Source organism: Pelodiscus sinensis, chromosome 3 (assembly GCF_052426305.1).
Source record: "Pelodiscus sinensis isolate ZL-2025 chromosome 3, ASM5242630v1, whole genome shotgun sequence".
Taxonomy (NCBI): Eukaryota; Metazoa; Chordata; order Testudines; family Trionychidae; genus Pelodiscus; species Pelodiscus sinensis.
The window spans coordinates 49,574,821-49,598,100 of record NC_143054.1 but is presented as its reverse complement, the minus strand read 5'-3'; the positions used below and the strand labels follow the sequence as shown (position 1 = coordinate 49,598,100).

General features: G+C 38.3%; 1 protein-coding gene across 1 annotated transcript in view; it reads left to right on the top strand.

Moving 5' to 3' along the window:
- Positions 1–23,280, top strand: part of LOC112547815 (uncharacterized) — a 365,550-nt gene that overhangs the window by 318,091 nt on the left and 24,179 nt on the right. Inside the window, exon 16 of the mRNA XM_075923696.2 lies at positions 22,808–22,979. Coding sequence (XP_075779811.2) covers positions 22,808–22,979 — 172 coding nt within the window. The remainder of the gene's footprint in view (positions 1–22,807; positions 22,980–23,280) is intronic.

The following is a 23,280-nucleotide window of genomic DNA, read 5'->3' as shown; positions in this document are numbered from 1 at the left end:
TATGTCGGATCCGCACTTACGAACGGGGCTTTTCTCGCCCCGGAGCTCATGGTCGCGCCCGTGTCCTCTGGGGCGAGAAAAGCTTCTCCCGGTCTCCCTGGTCTGCTGGGGGGGTCCAGAAAAGCCGCTGGACCCCCCCAGCAGACCAGGGACACCCGAGCAATCCCGCCGCCTGGGCGGCTTTGCCCGTTTGCCCGGGAGCAAAGCTGCCCAGGCAGCGGGACCCCTGCCACCTGGGCGGCTTTGCTCCTGTCCCCCTGGTCTGCTGGGGGGGGGTCCAGCGGCTTTGCCCGGGAGCAAAGCCGCACGGGCAGCGGGGTCCCTCTGCCTGTGCAGCTTTGCTTGGGTCTCCCTGGTCTGCTGGGGGGGAGGGGGCGCAGCTAGTGCACCCCCCCGCAGCAGACCAGGGTTTTGTTGCGGGATGCCTCGGGTAGAGCAGCTGGGGTGCTGCCGGGTTGGTCTTGTGGGAACCTACCGGGCAGCGCCCCAGCTGTTCTGTCCCAGGCTACAGATTCAGCAGCTGTTGAAACTGATCAGGCTGATTCCAGGAAGCTGGGGGCAGAGCAACTCTGCCTCCGGCTTCCTGTAGTCAGCCCCTGGTCAGTTTCAGTGGCAGCAGCTGAATCTGGAGCCAGTTCCGACTTACATACAAATTCAACTTAAGAACAAACCTATAGTCCCTATCTTGTACGTAACCCGGGGACTGCCTGTACCTATATGTGATTTATCCCCAGTTGTGATAAATAGTACACAAGCCTAGTCCGAGGGAAGAGGAACTGCTTTTATAGTTAATGTACACTTTGAATAAGAAGCAGTGAAGTTGGAATACTAAAGTTGTATTTAATTAACTGATCTAACTTTTTTTATTGTTTACAAACTTTGAACAGCAATACTGTCTATTTGCTCTCCTCATTAAGTCAGCATTGACAGGTTATTATATAAATAAAGGATCTGGTGGAGAAAATAAAGCAAGAAATTATGCCCTTTACTCACCAAACTGGCAGCACAATGTGACTGTGTGATTGAATGCAAAGCATTTTGTATGATTGTCAAAGTAATTTTGTGACAACTACTGCATTAGTTTCTGTTCCAGTCTCTAAGGCGAGTCAGTCTGATTCATCCATCTTATGTTCCTAGCAGCTGGAAAGGATAAACCTTTCCTTCTGGCTTGTCATCAGTATATGCATTAAGTGCTGAAGGATTCATAAACGGAATCATCTCTGAAAGTGGAATAAGTTAATATTGTGCTGTTTGGTAAAGCTTTTTCAGACAATTTTTCCCCTGAAAATACATTTCTGATCGTCTGTAATATGTTAATAGACAGCAGAAATAAGGAGATTCAAACCCAAATACGCACAGGAGTGCAATAATTTAAGAATGGGTGAACTAAAAATGGAAATTTCCTGGTTGCTGATAGTTACATAATCAAGTTAATAAAACTAGTCAAGAACAGGTTAGTTAAATTTCACCTCAGTTTAAGATGACTTAGGGTACTGGAACTGAACAAATTCCATAGTATGATGCAGCACGATCATATGTGAGACATTATATTTAAGTATCAGAATTGTAATATCTATCTATTGTTTCATAGGAACCTAACAAGAACATTCAGCCTAGGAAAAATTTAAATATAATCCACCTAAGAGTTCACAAATTCTTTTTTCGGTATTCTAATCCTCAGGGATATTCTCAAGAGGAGTTCTGAAAAACTTTTCCTTAATGTTCCAGAATACTTTAACTAATTTAAAGGAAATCTTCATGTATTTCTTTACCATTGTGCAGAGTTGTTTTTTAAAGTATAAGTTAATGCATAATGATAATTATTGTATTTGATGCACATCTGCTATTTAGGTTCATAATTCCTTTGGTTTACTTCTGCGTTGTGTCTTGTACCAAAGACCAGTAATCTTTCTGTTATTAATTACCTCTGCAATGTAATATTTTTCATTTCATAGAACACAGTAATTTTTATTCCTTGTCTTGGATCACACTTGATGTCATTTTGTGTCTATCACTGAACAAGTGACTAAACTGCACTCTTTATTTTCCCATTACATGCATCCATAACCAATCCTCTTGCTTATTATTATTCCATGATTTCTGAATTTTAGATGACTTTGAACACTTGCTTTGGCATTTGATTAAGCTGTGACAGAGGCTGACACCAAATCAAGTTCCATTAAGTTGTTGAAGCTGCAAGACCTACACAAAACTATTTGCAAATGCTGCAAAGCTTTATACACATTTATATTTTAGCTTTCATACATTTAAGATATTGGTTCCATCAATAGATGTGCCATTAAAGTGAATTATGTACCTAGTATCTGGAATATTTGTCTACTTGTCAGGTTTCCAAAGAAAAGTTTTCTAATGCAGTAGTAGCCTCTAATAATTCTATCTCTTCACTCAGTGTCACTGACCACAGACTGTGCTTTATATAATTCTATTTAAAAAAAAATAGCAATCCTTGCTGGTAAGTAATCCCAGATGTCATCTAGGAGGAGAAAAAAAATACTCCAAGGCTTAATTACATACAGGCAACAAACTCAAAGAATATTCAAGGTCAAATTCTGCCCTCAGATATTTGAATGTAATTCTCATTGAAAACAGTCGGAATTGTATGTGTTCAGCTATGGGGGCATTATTTGGCCTTGACACTTTAGGAATAGAAATTTTTTTTAAAATTCAGCTAGGGTACGTCTAGACTACATGCCTCCTGGAATGCGGTATATCTGGGTGGTCGACAAATACCTTTGATGTCGCCACCCGAGCGTCCAGACTATCATGGTAAGCCGACAAACAGCTGATCAGCTGTTTGTCGGCTCAGCGCAGCATCCATGTAAATTTAAATGAAGTGGCGATTATTTAAAACGCCGCTTCATTTTGCTATGCCTGGTAGCCTAATCTACATGCCTCTGGCGATGGAGGCATGTAGTCTAGATGTACCCCTAGATAGAATTTCTTATTGCTGTTACAAGACAGCATATGACTGAAGAGAGAAAACAGAAAACACAATTTAGATTTCAAGAACAGTTTTAAGAATTATATATTTTAAGATGAAAAATAACAATAGGTTTTAAGCAGCATATAAAATGGAAGGACAGGAATTAGTACTGTAGATGGTGTGCACTTCGTATGGAAATTCATGTACAACTTAGGCTAAGATTTTCAAAGGTTCTCTATAGAATATGCATACCCCATTAATTGTAATGGAAATTTGGCATTCAGATTCATGCTGCAGCTTTGAAAATCTCAGTCTTGGTGACTACTAACAATAAATTGCCAGTGAACACAGAGGAAAAAGATCATAGAAAATTAAATGCAATTAAAATATTAGAAATACTGAAATGTGTAAGGAGAATTATGTTTGGCTTTGGCCAAAATAAAGCAGTACCATTCTGTGCTGGCTCACTCACGAATGGAAAGTTGCACACACAGAATTTTAGAATTCATTTATGAAAGAAGGAAATCCTAATTATAAAGACGGACGTTAATATTGCCATTTTTAGGTTTGTTACATTGCTAGTTTTATGAGAACAAATTCTTACCTTTGCTTCATTCAGATGAATGGACTCAAAGAGACAGCCAAGAAATGAATCATGAGATGAAAGTACTCTGCCATGGTTTTGACTCATTAGGGGGCTAACCCTGACCTTGAATACTCTGATAAACACAAGGAATTACATAGAAGTCAGTGGAGTTACACCAATGTAAAACTGGCATAAGTGAGACCAAACTGCAGAGAAACATCCCAGGGCACACTCGAGCATGTTTTAGCACATCTCTTTGATAGTATTCTATTTTCCCAATACTGATTGAGCAGGGACCACTGGGATGATAACAATCTGAGTATAAAGTAGCCCTAGTTCTTCAGCATATGTGGAGAGCAAATACAAGGGAGTCTAGAATGTAGTCCAGGTTGTTTAAATAAAACAAAACAAACAAAAAAGAGCAAAGTTGCTTTTTTAAGGAACAAATACACACTGAAAATCTTTTGTGTTGAATTAGGGGCTATTGAACATTTTTCTCTTACCATAAACATGAAAAACACATGGACAGACTACATTAGATTGATTTTGGAACTTTTAAAAAAACTTAACAGAAGTTACGAGGAGTCCTGTGGCACCTTATAGACTAACTGAAGTGTAGGAGCATAAGCTTTTGTGGGCAAAGACCCACTTCGTCATGCATCTGACGAAGTGGGTCTTTGCCCACGAAAGCTTATGCTCCTACACTTCAGTTAGTCTATAAGGTGCCACAGGACTCCTCGTCGCTTTTGCAGATTCAGACTAACACGGCTACCCCTCTGATACTTAACAGAAGTTGTTGTAGCTAGAATATTTATGCAAATATTTATATTTTATTTGCCTGATTCCTTTGTTAGACCTTATGTAAACCAAAATATGTAGGCATTGTTTAGACAAAATCTAGGATTTTGTAATGTGTGGAATTTAGTCTGTTATATGTATCTTTACTATCATATTCCCCTCCCCCCAGTTTTAGCCTTCTGTTTAATCAGCCTGAGAGAAATGTGATATGTAGTCAGGTATCTAGGGCCAGATTCTGATCTCGCTCTATCAGTAACCAAACTCCCATAGACGTAAGCATGATGAATATTCAGCCAAGATTTTTGAAACACCTTGCTTTCTTACCAAGAATATAAGATTATGTTCTTCATGCACCCCAAATTCCCATTGAACTTTATGGCAGATTGGACTATCTAAGGACTGCAGGCCCAGATGTTAAGACAGTCAGGGCAGATTCTAATCCATTTCATTGTTCTGTGCAATGGAGATCATGCTTATCCTGGGGCCTAAAGTTTTAGGATCTGTTTAAGATTTTGTAACATTATGATGTATTTGGACTGTGAGGTACACATATACATTTTGAGACAATTAAACTGGGATGCTGCACAATCTCTCTTAGGGTATGTCTAGACTACAGGCTTTTGTCAACAGAAGTTTTGTCAACAAATACTGTTGACAAAGCTTCTGTCGACAGAGAGCATCTAGACTACATCCAGTTCTGTTGACAAAGCAAGCCGCTTTGTCGACATGACAGTGTAGATGCAAAGGACAGTGTAGATGCAATAACGCCTTCTGTAGACAGAACTCTGTCGACAAAAGGGGTTATTCCTCGTAGAATGAGGTTTACAGCCGTCGTCAAAACTGCTGAGTTCTGTCAACGTTATGTTGACAGAACTCAGCAGCAGTGTAGGTGCAGTATAGTTTTGTCAACAAAAGTCCACTTTTGTCAACAAAACCCTGTAGTCTAGACACACCCTTAGTAGTTTTAGTCCTGACAGCTATAAAAAAAAAACAAAGAAAAAGAGTAAAACTTTATTATTTCCATTAAACTAAGCAAATATGACTTGCCTGAATGAGCACAAGGGTGAAATCTGTTAAGTAATAAGGTGCAATGCTTAAATAGTCAAGTTTCAAAGAGAGACATATTTCAAAACTGAATTCATTTAAGGACTGTCTTTTTGTAAATAAAATGAAAACGATGGATTTTATAGTTCTCAATTGGATATGAAGTATTAACACTTGAAAACCTGTAACTTTTATATAGTGCCAACTTTCATGATATTTTGAGCTAGGTTTGCTAAAAATAACATTATGCCTTTCATATGGTTTATTTTTAAGAAAAGAAAGTAAGTTACTTACAAGGTTTTTTTTTGTGTGTTTCTAATTTAATTGTGTGTGACATTTTCACTGAAGTGAATAACGGAAGGTGAACAAGTAGAATAGCAGACATTTATGCCTGAGTTAGAAGTCTTTTCAGTTTTGTTTAAATGCATTCATAATGATATGTCTCCAACTCAATGAACATTAAGAAGATAGGTGCAAATAATTGGAAAACAGATTGGCGGTCCTGTATTCTGTTACAACTGGTAAATAGTGGAGATGAGTCAGCGGGTAAATGCAATACATCCTGACTCAAGGGGGGGGGGGAACCAAGTGCATAACAACTGTGAAGTATTGGTTACATCCCCCAAAACTTTTTCCTGGTTTCTGGACTGTAGCTCCTATTGGTGTCAAAGATCTGTTCTCATCAGAGCACCCCCTTTGGACAATACATAAAAAGTGCACTCACAGAAGTCCAGTCCTTCCAGCAAGAATATTAAATTCCAGTCAAGCCTCTTGTATTGGTCTTCTGATTATTTTTCCCTTTCTTGGAGTTGCAAGTGAAACAATAAAAAAAAAATTAAACCAAAAAAAGAGGGGGGGGGGGCAGTAGGCAGTTGTAGACCAGATATTTGGCCTCCTCTCCAGATGATCCCTGGATGGGCCGTATTTTACTACAAAAATCATTGGGATTCTGTCACTCTAACAGAAAGCTCAGATACACTCAATGGAACCACACCCGGTGCATAAATATAAGGGGATTTATTGCCAGGGTATATTATGCCTTACAGCTTTCACGCATTTCTAAATATGTGCATCTCACTGCGGAGAAGCAATCAGGCAAGCAAGAGCCCAATGTTTATGCCCCATCTGCTACTGACAGTCCTGGATCCTCCGTCCGTGCTCTCGAGGGCTAGTAGCGGGTGCTGCTCCAGTGTGGGCAGTTCCTGGACACCCACACGGCCTAGGTCCACAGGTGAGACTGTTCCTCAGATCAGTGCCTTTCGGCTGTCTTATAATTATTCTTTTCTTAGGAGTCTAAACATCCACAAGCAGATTCTAGCAGGAAACACTACTGATATCTAGTTCTCATACCTCATGTCCTTGGGCCTAATTACCTCACAAATTGTTGATGCAGCTGAGGAGACTGTGGGCTAGCTCATCACCGGTTAAAACCGTCTCACTGCTGGCTCTAGCCGAACCATCTTAAATAAGGTGCAAGGGTAACTGGCGGTCACTCCTGACAGACTCCAGCACAATTTAGGATAAAGTTTCTTGGCCTGTTTAGAAGAGGGGATCTGTGTTGCTTTTCTAGGAGGACACCAGCCCTGTTAGCTCTCCTGCCCCTTTCTAGAAGCTCACCATCCTACTCCATTCCTAGAAATGCCCATTACTAAGTGCACTTACTCCTTTTAAACACCCCTCCTCCATTCCTAGCATGACTTGCAGGTGTGGCAGGGAGGAGTAAGGCTGTCCTAGCCCAAAGCAGTTCCTTAATCTTTTCCCCATTGGTGTGGTGGGGTTTATAAACACCATCTCAGTTACAAAGGATCATAGAATCCTAGGGCTGGAAGAGACTTCAGGAGGTCATACAGTCCAGCCCCCTGCCCAAAGCAGGACCAACCCTAATTAAATCATCCCAGCCAGGGATTTGTCAAGCCAGGTCTTAAAACTTCTAGGAATGGTTACCTTTAACCATTCTGAATATTATAATGTAGCACCAATAATACACTTCACCAGCTGTCTCTTCAGAGATATTTGTGAACTCTTTGGTTTCCTGGGGGCAGTTTAAAGAGAGCCCTTTGTCTGTTACCTGATTTATTAGCAGAAGAAAACAATGTTTTTCACATAGCAATACCAATAAAAAGAGAAAAGGGAATTTTAACAAAAAGAAAACACCACTTACACCTGACATTCCTGCCCTTTCAGATTTTTGTGTGTTTTTTCCTCTGAAAAGAGACCCTAAACTTTTGTGTTGCTTCCTGTTTACTATGTCACTGGTTCGATATCTAATATGCTTCATTTACAAGGAAAGGTGTTTTGCTTTCTTCTAAATGACAGCCCTGTATATCCAATTAGGGATCTGACATGTCAGGTCTACGCTAGTAAAGTACTGGCAAAGCCTCTTAGGGCATGTCTACAGAGCAGGGCAAAAGTCGAATTAATCTACCCAACTTCAGCTACATCAATTGCATAGCTGAAATCAAAATAGCTTAATTCGGCTTTTGATGTTGTCTACGCAGCAGGAAGTCAAGGGAAGAACAGTCTTCCTTCAATTTTCCTTCTCATAAAATGAGGGTTACAGTAGTTGGAGTAAGAAGTTTTCCAGCTCATCATTATTTCAAAATAATGGCTTGCTTGTAGATGCTCTCTTTGTTATTTTGGAACAGTAGTAGTTATTCCAAAATAATGCTGCTGTGTAGACATAGCCCTAATGTAGCTGCAGCTTATAATGGTTAAAGGTGCTTTGACAAATATAATGGTGGGTTGTTTTGCTTCCTTTATTCAGGGAACAGTAGAATCCATGCCAGCAAAAACACTAGAAAGTATAGATACTGTAGGTCAAAGTATGCTACAGGTCAAGTCTAGCAGAATTTAGTAGACTTGGACAAATGTGAATTCATAGTTTACAAAAAAACACCTTTATGGTTTCTCCCAATGATGCCCTTCACCTAGATGTAAGGGGATGGAGAGGGAAGGAAACACTTCATAAACATGCAAAAATTCAATTCACTGTTCTCCTTCAAATTCCATACTAAAGCTCTCCTTTACTGAGATGACTACAAATGCTTGGCCCGTGGTTAAGCAACTGGTATACTGACATTACTGTCTATTATCCTGACTAGCATCATTTCATTGTTCACTTGTACTTCCCTGTCTGTCCATCTTTCACAAGCCATTCCTCCCTGTTGGTCAGAATGAAATCTAAAATGGCTCTCTCCCTTGGTTATTCCTCCCCTCCCTCCTTTAGTTTTTGAAAGAAAAAAATTGTTTCTGATACATTCAAAGAACTTACTGTGTTTTGCCATTTTACTTTTCCAACAGCTGTCTAGGCAGTTAAAAATTGCCCATAACTACCACATGTTGTTTAGTGGATATTTATTTTATTTCTTCTATAGATGTCGTCGTCTCCTCCTCATAGTTTGGTGGTCTATAAAAGACCATTGCATTAATATCACTTCTATTTTCCCACTTGAATTTTTTTTTAGAGGCTTTCAACTGGTCTACCTCTCACTGCCACTGAAACCTCAGAAGAAGCATAGATATATTTTGATGTATAATGGAACACCTCCTCTCATTGTTAAGGCAATTAAAGCCCTCCCATAGATATCAGCTGTGCAGCTATGCATTTATCTTTAGCTTGACATTCCAGTTATCACCAGATAAGTTATCACCAGATCACCTTAATTCTGTGTTAACAATATTTTTTACTCCTCTGATTTAGAACTCGTGAAATATAGACAACATTTTGAAACTGAAGTGAAAACAAAGAACATAAAAAATTGAACGGAATCATCTCAATTACCCCAAATCAATGAATGTGCACTGTTTATTATAAAAAGCATAAGACAGGAAAAAAATCTGAGTGCGATATTCAGGGCTCGCCTGCTGTGCTGTCTGACGATCTGCACATGCGCAGATTGTTCTGCACATGCGCAGATAGCCCAAACCCAGCTCTTCCAGGTTGCAGGCATTATTTGTCAAGCCCTGGCGATATTGAATTAAATGTAAGTTAAACAATTAATATTACTTTCTTTTAACTGCATATTATAACATATTAAGAGGAATATGTAATTAGATAAAATGTATGATAATGAACACTTTCCCTGTAGGTTTGTTCCTTGATTGCACTATTAATCTTTTCTCTTTTCTAAGCTTTGCACTCTGAATATTCTTTGTCTAGCAAAATATAGTTCAAATGTCCTGAACATGCCTCATGAAATATTTTTCATGTTCATACAAAAATTATTTTATTTTCAAGTATAAAATTATTTCCTGACTCACCATGTAAGTGGCAGTGGTATGATGGATGTCTTAGGGAGATAAGTTTTATGACCAAAGAAGTTTTTTGGAGAACTCTTGGTTACTCCATGTGAAACAGGATAATTCTGAGGCCAATAGAAAAATGACTAATTTCATTTGCAGACTGACTAGGCCTGTACTTTCAGGTTTGCCCTGTTCAGGCTAATCCGAATAATAAAATAAAAGAGCAGCAAAGTTCAGGTTCCTGTGAAATCTGAATATTTCATGGACATCCTTCTTTTTCTTTTTTGAAGGCAAGAATTTGGGTTGTGGAATACTTTTCAAATCTCTACTCTCTGATTTGGAACAGGGATTTGAAACCAGGTTGTCTGCTTCCTAAGCAGTGCCTAAAACTAAAGGCTAAAAAGAGTCACTCTCAATCTCTTCTTTTCAAGTTCTTGCACTTGGCACCAATGAATATTTAATAATTTTAACAAGAGAGATCGATTCTATAGCCCGGTGGCTAACACACTTACCTGGGATGTAGGAGATATCCATTTAAATCACAAGTTCCGTTAATATTTAGATGTCTAAGTCATTTTTTAAAATAGGAATTTAGCAGCCAAAATTTTAGAATATTTTAGCCCAAATTTTGAATTATATTCATGGCTGCAGGAACAGTAAAAGATGGTTTGGAACATGAGATATATATTTACTTTGAAGTATCCTATAGAGGCTGCTTTGTCATTAGGAAGTGACCATTCGGTATGGATACTCTAGAGAAGGATTTGTAGTGATAAATGACTAGAGCTACCAGACAACTAAAAACCCAGCTTTTAGGGAGAAGAAAATCCCTGCAGCTAGCTGAATCAATCCAGTCCCTAGGGAGATAGTCAGTTACTGGCATTTTTTGTGTGTACAGATGCAGCTCAAAATATATTATTATAAGGCCTGTTCATAAGAAGTCCCTTACAACAGCATCTATTGCTATGTAAACACATTGATTTAGTGATTAGAAACTTGATGATGACACTGTTCATTTTCTCAAATATAATTAGATTTAGGTGAGAAATCTGTTCCTTTAGGCACCAAAATACTTGTCTTTTGGTAGGGAAATAGCTGAATGTCAAGAGTCCTATACATACATAACTGTGCAATTTGCATGTTCAGTGTACCTACTGTAAGATGGCATACCAATGTTCTGTGTGGTTCATTACTATGTCTCTTCAAAAGCACAATGCAACCACCTTCTATTTAGAGCTTTTAAAAATTGTAATAAGAAATGAAGCCGAAACATGAATAGCAGGCTTCTGAAGGGCTAACGGATAAAGTGCTATTTATGAATAACAGAAAACTATAGAATTGCTTTTTTATTACAATGATTAATGATGTTGCCCCTTTTTATCTAAGCAGCCAGTCAAAAATTTCAGGTCTAGTAGTTCAAGATAGGAGGAAAAAATGAAGGCAGTCAGATATTTCTTTGATATGGTTTTGTTTATTTATGAAGAATGTACAGTGTCTCTGAACACAGAAGGAATCAAATAGCAGGAAATAGCTTATTTTCAGTCTGTACCATGACCCCGAGACTTCTGGGCTATGTCTACACTGCACGTTGTTGAGCAAGAAGATACGCAAATGAGGTGCAGTGACGAATATCACCGTGCCTCATTTGCATACCTAATGAGCCACCATTTTTTGTGGAAGGAGCTTTGGCTCAAGAAGGAGCTGTCTAGATTGCTCCTTGCACCAAAAAACCCTGTTGCGCAGGAGGGTTTTTTTGCGTAAGAACCCTGTTCTGCCGTTTATATTCAGGAAGAACGGCTCCTGCGCAAGAGGGGTTTTTTGCGTAAGAAGGAGCAGTGTAGACAGCTCCTTCTTGCACAAAAGCCCCTTCCAAAAAAATGGTGGCTCATTAGGTATGCAAATGAGGTGCAGCGATATTAATCGCCACATCTCATTTGCATATCTTCTTGCGCAACAATACGCACTGTAGACGTAGCCCTGAGGTGCGTTCTGGGTCCATAGCATATGCTTTTAACTGCTCCTTCAGACATTTTGTGTCACTCTCTAGTCTTCTGTGTTGTGGCAATTCACACACAAACACATTCTCTCTTTCTTTCTCTCTCTTTCTTCTCTGTCCCCAAAAGAAGATATTTTCTATATTTCTCAAAAATATGGTGGATATATATATATGTATATATTTGATATCTGGCTCATTGATATCAGGTTATATAATGTAGGGGTTTTTGCTAATAGATAATGCACAAAATACAATTAAAACAATTAACGAGCATTTTGTAAATACTCATTGCTATGTACATAGTGAATCTAATTATTAGCTCATTGGAGGACAACACACATACACCAATCTCTAATATAATTTGTGAGACATGAAAAATCTTTTTAATCTTCAGTCAAAACCAATGTATATCTGAAGGCATTGTTTGAGAGAAATGTTCCACATCGTCATTTTACACAGGAATCTTTCACTTGCTGGAATTCAAAATTTCATTTATGTTGGAACAATTACTGGAAGGTTTTCAGGTCATTGCTGTCATTTGTGGCATCATGCCAAGACTAGTATTCTGGAGACATTTGTAGTCTTGCTAAGGCCATCTCAGCAAACAGTTTCTCTCCTTGATCCATAGGATTCACTGAGCCAGATGATTTCTTCAACCAATATTTTAACTAAAACAGGAATAATCTGAGCAGACATTTTATTATAAATTTTATATCTTGGTAATAAGTTGCTCAGAAACTTCATAAACTGTTTGACAGCTTGTATGAGAACAATAGCTTGGCTTAGCTGCTCTCAGCACAAGCATCACCTTTTCAGTTTCTTGACCATGGGGCAGCTAAATTACAGTGGCTACACTTGTACTTTTGGGATGCATTTACTGCTAAAACTGCTATGTAATGATGTTTAAATGAGTCGTCAACTCCAAATTTAAATACCAATCCATGGCCATACTTTCCTATCCATGGTTGTGGTTGGTCCTAGATTCATAGATTATGAGAACTGGAAGGGGGACCTCAAGGGATCATCAAGTCCAGGCCCCTATCCTCCCAGCTTCGTGTCATCTGCAGAATATATAGGCTTACTCTCTATGCCATTATCTAAATCACTTCTCCCTTATTCTATCAAAGAAAGCTATCAGTTTGGTTTGACATGATGTAGTCTTTACAAATCCATGCTGACTGTTACCTACCATCTTCTTATCTTCATCACTCATAAAAATTACTTTCAACTGCTTGTCCTCTCCACTCATGTGTGCGCAACCTGAGCACATGAAAGTACTCTAGAAAGTGGTATTAGGAGATGACACAGCTTCAATGTGCAGCCAAGCAGTTTTGTATTAAAGTGTGCTAATATTTTTATCATCCGCTTCTCCCTTTCCTTTACCTCTACCCATTTGTTAGGTTAATGATACTAATTACATTTTGTCATTAACCTATTTTTTTAACCTCTGTAGGACAAAAACTTCATAACCTGGTCTAATCATTGTACATTTCACATTTATAATGTATTCTAAGTGGGTTTTGTCATTCTAAAAAAGTATACTACAGCAGCCTATACAAAATAGGATTTAGTATTATTTCCATCCCAAGAAAATAACATAGTCCAGGCAAAATGTGGGATCATTATTTCTAGATCTTCACTTAAGAGGAAGGGATGTACTTTTCTGACAAGATGAAAGTAATGGAAGGCTGTTTGTACTATTCTGGCTATTTGGTATCCAAGACAAGTGAAGAACCAGTAAAAACTGAGTGAACGAGCTACCTTGATACCTGATATTGGAAAAGATTTCTCCTCCCCTCCCCTCTTTCTGTACTTTGTAATTCAAACTCTGTGCCTCTTGCTCCATATATGTCATCTGAAGAAATGGGTTGTGCCCATGGAAGCTCATGATACTATTTATATATTTTTTGGTTAGTCTCTAAGTCTACACAGCAGCATGATTTTGGAATAACTGAAGTTATTCAAAATAATAAAGAGCGTATCTATACAGCAAGCTATTATTTCAAAATAATGGTGAGCTGGAGAACTTCTTACTCTGACTCCTGTAACCTGCAGGAGAGTGTTCTTCCTTCGACTTCCTGCTATGTAGACAGTGCCAAAAGCTAATTTAAGCTATTTCAACTTCAGCTATGCAATTGACATAGCTGAAGTTATGTAGCTTAATTCGACTTTTGTCTGCTGTGTAGATGTGCCCTAAATTGCTACAGGACCATTGTTTTTTACGTTTTTTTACGCCTTCTTGATACGCCTTTAAGGTGAGATTAGAGACAATATGAGCATTTTACCAGTCAAAGCAGTTTACTTTATCTAAATACCTGGAATGTCCTTGGCTATGTCCACTAATCAGCTAATTATCTAATTAGAAGGGAGGACTATTCATATAATAAAGGAAATTCATTTTTTCCAGACACTCTCTGGTGTTAGCCAAATTACTTGTATATGATGAGATTTTGAACCGAGTGTTTTGCAACATTTCTATTCAGTGTTAGTCTTTTTTTGTCCCTAGGATATTCAGCTGCCATCAGTGTACCAGTATTCTGATTTAGTACCATATGACAATTCATATACTATATTTATTTCCTTTCCTCTTCACTACTGCTGTTTACCATAACCAAGTCACTGCTTTAAATATAATTTAGGGTATTTTTTTTTTCAATTATTGTGTGTCTGCTGTGATTATTCCACAACTACCCTGTGGCTCTTACTCCGCCTCTAGTGTTCTTTCTGAATCTAAGAAGTAGCAATTTGTCATCAATGAATCACTTGCATTTGCTAATATCTTTGAAGACTCCAACAAAATCTGTTTTTTCAAGCCTGTAGCAACACAAGTAATGAAAAATGCCTAAAAAACAGCATCCTCCTCAGTTTTAAGCTTTAACAGTGCAAATCATTTTGCACTCAGTAGATTGCATTACATCCAGCAGAGAGAAAGAGAGAGAGGGAGGGTGTATGCTTGGTTTACAAAATCAAAATATTTTTACCTTCAGCACTATGACATATAGCAACAGAAATAGCTGAGTAGCAAATGTCATGAAAATGCCAAAAATAAGCACTAAGAAAGAAAAACCAAAGATTATCAAGGGAAATTCTACCAGCAAAACAAAACAAACAGAACCCCTTCAAAATATAAAAATTGTATTCAAACTATGGTTAATGTCATAACAAAGTAAAAGTCATGCCAAGTCAAAACAAAACCTGTCAAAGATTTAACTTTTTCAACTGAAACTTTATTAATGTCGAAGTAAACCCCCCACCCCCGAAAAAAAGGAAAGAAAATAAATCCGCTCACAAAAATATACTGACCATGTTACTTGTGTTTGCAATCTGGGGGTTATGTTAAATCTTTCATAACAGAAAATGTGGAAATGGCAAAGGTACTTTATGACTTCTTTGTTTCAGTTTTCAGCAAGAAGGTTGTTGGTGGTTAGGTGCCTAACATAGTAACTACAGTGAGAGAAGTGTAGAAGTTAAAATAGGAAAAGAATAAGTTAAAGATTACTTATCCAAGTGAGAGGTCTTTAAATCACCAGGACGTGATGAAATGCATCTTTGAATACTCACAGTGTTGATTGAGGAGATATCTGACCCTTTAGCTATTATCTTTCAAAAATCATGGGAGACGGGAGATTCCAGAAGACTGGAAAAGGGCAAATACAGTGTCTATATATAAAAAGGGAAATAAAGACAACCCAGGAAACTACAGATCAGTCATTTTAACTTCTATACCAGGGAAAATAATGAGCAAATAATTAAGGAATCTATTTGCAACAATGTAGACGATAATAAGATAAGTAAGAGACAGCTAGCATGGATGTGGCAAGAACCAACTATGTCAAACCAACCTGATAGCTTTTTTGATAGAATAACAAGCCATCTGGATAAGGGAGAAGTGGTAGATTTGCTCTACGCAGACATTAATAAAGCTTTTGATACAGTCTTACATAACCTTTTCATTAATAAACTAGGAAAATACAATGTAGATGGGGGTAGTATTGGGTGGATGAATAACTGGTTGGATAACCATTCCCAGAGAGCAGATATCAATGGTGCACAGTCATGCTGGAGAGGTATATCGAGTGGGGTTCTGCAGAGATCAGTTTTGGGACTGGTACTTCTCAACAACTTCATCAATGATTAAGACAATATCAGAGAGAGTATATTTTTATAGTTTTCAGATTATACCAAGTTGGGAGTGGTGGCAAGTGATTTGGAGGACAGGATTATAATTCAGAATGATCTAGACAAACTGGAGAAATTGTCTGAGGTAAATAGGATGAAGTTCAACAAGGACAAATGCAAAGTACTCCAATTAGGAAGGAACTACCAGTTGCACGCATACAAAATGGGAAATGAAGAAGTACTGCAGAAAAACATCTAGGACCAGGCCCACCTACTACTCTGGGACCCTACCCAGAGAGCCTCTGGCTGCAGTTTTCTCCTGCCCTCCTTCTCTCCCCTCTACTGTCTCTTGCTTCTTTTGTGCCACTTCTTCTGTGACCTTTTGGATCATCTCGGTCTTTGAATCAAGGTCACAGCCTGGGACAGGCCAAAACCTCCCTCTCTAGGTTTCCTGAACCTGCCCAACACTGCTCTGTCCAAGGGGTTACACTTGATTACTACTATGTTCTCTACATAGGCTTGAAGAGATTTTAACTCTACAGCCCACTGGGCAGGGCACAGATCTGGGATGTGAGAGACCCAGATTCAAGTCCCTGAGCCCAGTGACTATTTAAATATTTATATAAGGTGAAACAGCTCCAAGAGGAAAAATGGAAAGCCTGCCTTCTCGGGCCTTCACCTTTAATTCGGGATCAACTCCTTATTCCAAATCAGGCACAACAGGAAGTTAAACTTGGGTCTTCCACATCCCAGTTAGGTACCTTATCCACCAGATTATTGGGGACTGCCTTTCTCATCCCATGAATGAAGTCTCTTAGGGTAAGTCTAGACTACATGCCTCTGTTGCCAGAGGCATGTAGATTAGGCTACCAGGCATAGGAAAATGAAGCAGCGATTTAAATAATCGCCACTTCATTTAAATTTACATGGCTGCCACGCTAAGCCGATCAGCTGTTTGTCAGCTCAGCGCAGTAGTCTGGACGTGCGGGTGTCGACATCAAAGGCATTTGTCAACCACCCAGGTAAACCTCATCCCAGGAGGCATACCTGGGTGGTCGACAAATGCCTTTGATGTCGACACCCGCACGTCCAGACTACCGCGCTGAGCCGACAAACAGCTGATCGGCTCAGCACGGCAGCCATGTAAATTTAAATGAAGCAGCGATTATTTAAATCGCTGCTTCATTTTCCTATGCCTGGTAGCCTAATCTACATGCCTCTGGTGACAGAGGCATGTAGTCTAGACGTACCCTTAGTCAGGTAACTAAAGAACAGATCAATGGAAGCTAGGAGTCTGAAAGCATGGAAAAGGAGCCCCCTACTGTTCCTTTGCATTTTGCTTCTCCCAAGTCATGATACTTCTCCCAACTCAAGATGTTATGAAGATTCCTTCATTAGTTGCCCAATTCTCCCCATGCACTTAAGCTTAGGTGCTTAACTCAGGGACGAGAATTCCACTAGGTGGCTGTGTAACTAGGCTTTAGGCATTGGAACACTTAAGTACTTTTATGTACGTGGCCCCAGTCTGCATACTTTTAATCAAATACCCTATCCATGGTACCATGCCGCTTACCTTAGATAGACAGAATTACAAAACATTGATACTGTACGTTTTTCATGATTTAGAAGTTGATTTTACACTTAAAGGTCAAAGACTTCCATAGTGGTACTCACTAGGATTCAAAGGAAGACAGGTTTCAAGTGATTTGACAACTATACTAACAGATGATGACAAACTGCATATTTTATAGTCATAAATGCTTACCCATTTTTTTGTGGCTGAAGCTTGACATATTACAAACTTTGTGCATTTGTCTTGTGGAAATCATTTAAATGTAAATGCTTATACATAATGGACCAGATTTTTCCAGTGAAACTAAAAATTATTCCTGGGGTATTGTTTACAAATGTATATCACATTTATACACAAAGTTTAAAGCTATAAATTTAAATTACTTTAGTAAAAAATGTGAGTTAAAATATTTACCCATTTAAAAAAAAGTATTCTATATCCTATTATTTAGCATCTATTTTCTGCAAAAGAACAAAGTAGTATAATGATTTTTTTCTTCTTTCCTTTTTTTACACTGTAATATACATTTATTTTCACCTTTCTACCTTTCTGTACAAGTCATTCTTATAATGAGTACCATCTGTATTCATAGCAAGTGTTGCAAATTTTTTTCAGAATGGAAATCTCAGACTAAGCTTGGTCTCCCCATGGATCTTTATTTTGTAAGGACTGCAGGACTACAATGGCCTGATTTTGCAATTACAGTATAAAATTATGTTTTTTGGTCCTGTACCAAATGAAAAGCTCTAGAAACCAGTGTTTCTGGTTCATTGAAAGTACATCTTATAGTTTGGAACTGGTAGGCTCCATATCTGACTCCGTTTGGCTCCCCAAAAGCAACAGCACATCCCTGATGCTTCTACATAAAGAAACAGACACAAGGGCTCTGTATACTAGCTTTTGCCCTACCCTGGCTTGGAACCGTGGTGAATAGAAGCTTCAGAGGTGGTGACTGTGAGCTAGGCAGTGGACAGAGTCACCTAGCTGAATTTCCTCCTGGGAGCAGCAGGGATATGTTTCAGTTTCCACAAGTCTGGATCTAACATCCCCAAAACCCTCCTGTGCTCCAACCCCTTGCCTTGAGCTCCCTCCCAGAAGCCATGCCCCACAACCCTTCCCATGATCCAACCCTCAGCCCTGAACCTCCTCCTGTACCCAAACTTCCTCCCTAAGCTTGAACCCGAACTTCTTCCTGAGCTATTAATTCATCATTGCCAGCCCCAGGCCCATCCCAGAGCCTGCATCCTGGCCAGAGCCTTCATCTCCTTCTATACTGAACCTCTGCTGCATCCCTGATACCCCTCCCATGCCCTGAACTCCTTATTTGTGGCCCTAACCTGGCCAATGCTCTCATCCCAATGCCAGAACATTCACCATGTCCTAAACCCCTTCCTCAGCCCAGAGCCCCAGCTCACACCCTGAATTTTTAGTTAACCAGAATATTTGACTGCCCAGAAGCCTCCATTTCACAGCATGCCAGATAAACTTTTAAAAGATACCCCAGCTCAAAGCTACATTACCCTATTTTCATAATTGTTGTGCCCATAATTATGGAAATTCAGCAGGGAATGCTGCTTGACATTTTTAGCTAGTAATCATATCTTCAGTACCCATATCTGATCATCAATCCCTGATCATCAAATTCCTCTATATACTTAATTCTGTTCATTTTCTAAGAAAAAGTAAATTTCTGCCTCTCTCTTCATTCCTTTGCAAAATAAGGATTTTCTCAGAAAGGACAGGGAATAAGATGGAATACTGAGAAAGACAGAGACACTTAGTATAAGAATAGACTGATGTCTACTAATATATACTTGAATTAGCATTTAAATTTCTAAATTCAATCTTATTTTGTTTTCCCTAGAGAGAGGAAGTAGTTAAGGAAATATATTGTATTAATGTTTTATTTTCTTTGGTCAACAAAAACAACTATGTTTCATAGTTTAGTCTAAGAAATATAAATGTCTTCCCTTTCTTTTCTTAAATGTGATATTAGATTTATTTTCACTCATCAATCTTTTTTATAACATTTTACTGGAATTTTCTCCTTAGTTGTGAATATAAAATATAGTGGGTCAAATTCTTTCAGAGACAGTAAAAATGATCCTTTCTACTCTTTTTATTTTTCTCTTAATAGTTTCAATATTTCTCTCTTATTCTGGGGTCCTGAATACATATTTCTTTCTCGATCAATATAATTTAAATTGAGACTATTTCTGCATTGTAGAAATCTGTGTTAGTGTACTGCTGCGAGCTTCATTATGTTAGGATTTACAGGATGATAATGAAGGTGGAGATATAAAATATCCTTTCTCACAGTAGGTTTGATCTCCAGAAAATACATGTTTGTAATTATTTAATGACATAATAAGTTTGTCATGCAATCTTTTCCCCCACAGTAAAATAATAGATTTTCATTTTGTTTTGTATTGAACTGTTCAAGCAAAAATTAATTCTATATCTTTGTAGTAGTGGATTGATGTAGCAGAAATAAGGGTGGATCAGAAAAGCATAGAAGAATGTTTTTATTTACAAGGTGTTAATCATCAGGAAAAACTACCACTTTTTCTTCTTCAATCACATATACAGGAATGTACAAGACTGCAATAGATTTAAGACTTTTTTAACCATATAGCAAGTCAACAATTCCTCATTCACTTTGAATAAAAGAATTTACAGCACATAATATTGGAATCACTAAATAGTAGAATGTGAAGCTAATATTTGAAAGTGTTGTTACTAGGCGAGAAAGAAAGTAAGAGAGAACGCTAGGTACTCAAATATCAACACTATTTGATCAAGTGGTTGGATTACCTGATTCTGATAAAACTAAACATTTTAATGAATAAAATACAACAAAAACAGCCACAGCCAATTGTTTTTTATTATTATTATTGCCTTCCAGTGGGAATAATCCATATTTCTTCAAGCAATTCATTTCAAAGTCCACATTAGGAGATTTTGTGAATACTGAACACAAAATTGAACATGCACAGTTTCCCCAAAACTAAAACAAATATGATCTGGTAGGGAGCATGCAGGTGGGGATAGAATCATATCATTTGAATAGCTAAATCACAAGGTAGACTTTCCATTCTCTGATGGGATGGTATCACAAATACGCTTGGCACAAATTGGGCCTCTCTGCTGACAGCGCCAACATTTTACACATTTCCAAATATTTTGTGTTCTGCCATGGGGAACAGGAGTTTAATGTAGAAAATTCTTACCTACAAGCATCTGTGCACATGTGCCAGTCACTAGTACTTTAAATCTAATAATCTGACTGAGATACAGTAATTCCTCACTTACCATTGTCTCAGTTAATATTGTTTCATTTTTACATTTCTTATCTACTTGAGCAATGGTGTGCAATGCTCCCTTATAATGTTTGGCTGCCTGCTTTGTCCACGATTGGCAGGATTTTCTGAATAAAGCAGCCTGACCTTGTAGGGGATTTGGAAGCAGGATGGGGGGGCAGGAAGGGAGAGAGAGAGGCATGCTGATGTCAGGATGCCCCCCACCTTCCATATGCTCCTCCATATCCACAAAGCAAGATATCACAGCTACAGAATCCTGTGTCTGGAATCCCTGGTCTGCTTCCAAGGGCAGTATACTTGAAATGGGGTCAGCGTATTTAAAGGGGTACTATAAGTCTGTTAGCCCCTCTCTCTCTCTCTCTCTCTCTCTCTCACACACACACACACACACACACACACACACACACACACACACACACACACACACACACACACACACCCCTGGCACTGTGCAGCCATAGATGCACGTCTGAAGGAAAGTGTGGTGTACTCTTGTGGGATAGTGTGGACTCACCATCATGTTCAGTTTCTGCAAGGAATTGTTTGCAGTCACAGCTGTGCATATAATGTTTCCTCCTACCTCAGTCCATACTGCCTCTAGTGGTGTGGGACTACAGTTAACAACATGATAACCCTTAAGGGTTCAGTTGAGTGCTAGTTTATCATTTAGTAGGAAGACATTCCCTGGGAAATATTCCACCCTCTGACTTTATCACCTCAACTAGGCTTTACAATCGTCATTGCCCTGTACAGTAATAACTTATTTAAAATTGCTTATAACATATACGGTGTGTGCATTTTCTGCCTTTCGGCTGATGAAAAAATTCCCTGGAGCATAATCCCTGCTATTTACATTAACTCTTATGGAGAAATTGGATTCACTTAACATTATTTTGCTTAAAGTTGCATTAAGGTACTCGAGGCATCATCATGGAGGAGAACAATGTTCTTGTAGCTAAAATGCTAAACTGAAAATCAAGAGGTCTTTTTTTTAACTTCTGGTGTGGACCTGCTCTATGTGCTTTTGTAAGTTACTAAGTCCTTCTGTACCTCATTTTATACATTCTGTACGATTGGGATATTACTGTCTACCTGCCAGGTTTATTCTCATGCTGAATTAATGAATATTTTTCAAAGTAAGTTGAGATTGTTAGATTGCCTTGAAATTCTGTATGGCTCTATTTAATTGTTGATCCATATATTGGGACCTTTGAAAAAGGGATTCCTGAAATATTGCCTCCACTGAAAAACAACTTTTCTTAAAGTTCACTTGTTCTGACAACAATTTTTGGCTCACATCATGGTCTCAGATGTTCAATAGTTATACCAACAAAAATGCATGCCATTCACTCAGCCTTCAGGGAAAATCAGGTTACAATGCTATTAGTCAAAGACGTTAGTTCTCAAGTTAACATTTCAAAGGATGCTTCTCCTATCAGCTACCTACCAGATTCCTCTCATGTGTGTGCCATAGTCTATGGGATGTGACATCCTTCTTCCTACCCCTATTCATGCGATCTAGGATCTAGGAGGGCTTCTGTGGAGGTTGAAGCCCCTTTCTTTACCCTCCTACCTCCATCTAATTTAGTATTTGTAGGATCCTTGACCCGGGTGATGTCTGAGTCCTTCTATTGACACAACTTACACAGTTCTGCATTGAAATGATACATATAAGAACTTCAAGGTACACATGAACCTCTTTGTTTTGATAACTCACTTTGGGATTTTATATCATCCCCATATTGCAATCCACAGTTATTTGACACTCAATCCTTAGATCTCGTCATATCACAAGCACACCTGTGCCACTCTGCCACACCTACTGCATTTAATTCTTCTTTCCAATAAATTCTCAACACCATTCTAATAAACGTTCAGTGCTTTTGAATGTCATCATTCTGTCTTCAATTTACCCTTCTAGCCCAGTTGCTACAACTACAGATGCTAGCTGTGGAATTTATTGTAACCTATATATTCTTCTAGCACATCAATAAAGAATATCTCATTGGAATGAGCTATGCACCTGAATATGGTAAGGTAATACATGAACAACACAGAGAAATGTTCAACATGTCATCTGGGATTTTTAATATAAACAAGTAAACCTTAATTTTTTTTGTTTAAGTTTGGAGAGTTGTTATTTACAGTTGAAAGTTCCAGTCATTGCTGTTCTGTTTTTACTTAGGCAACAGATGTGAAGTAAATATAGATGAATGTACATCAGCCCCATGTCTCAATGGTGGAAGTTGCATCGATGATATAAACTTCTATGAATGTCACTGTAAAAGAGGCTTTATCGGAACAAACTGTGAAACAGATGTTGATGAATGTTTGCCAGAGCCTTGTCTCCATGGAAGGTGGTTATTTTTATTTTACTATTATTATCTCCAGGAAAATGTACTTAACTTACAATATTTAAGATTCACTGACAAGAGAAGGCTGATAAAGATGGTTTTAATTATGTTCTCCCCATAAAGTAGGAGTACAAGCACAATTAAGGATGACAGATGTTGCCTGTTTAAGATAATGTAATATACTGGTGCATTATCTCAGTTCTTCTTCAATTCATGTTCATTAATGAAGAGATTTTCAATAAATGTGGATTAATTAGACTTTAATACACTTAAAAGCAACTCTTCATTTATGACATACCAACAG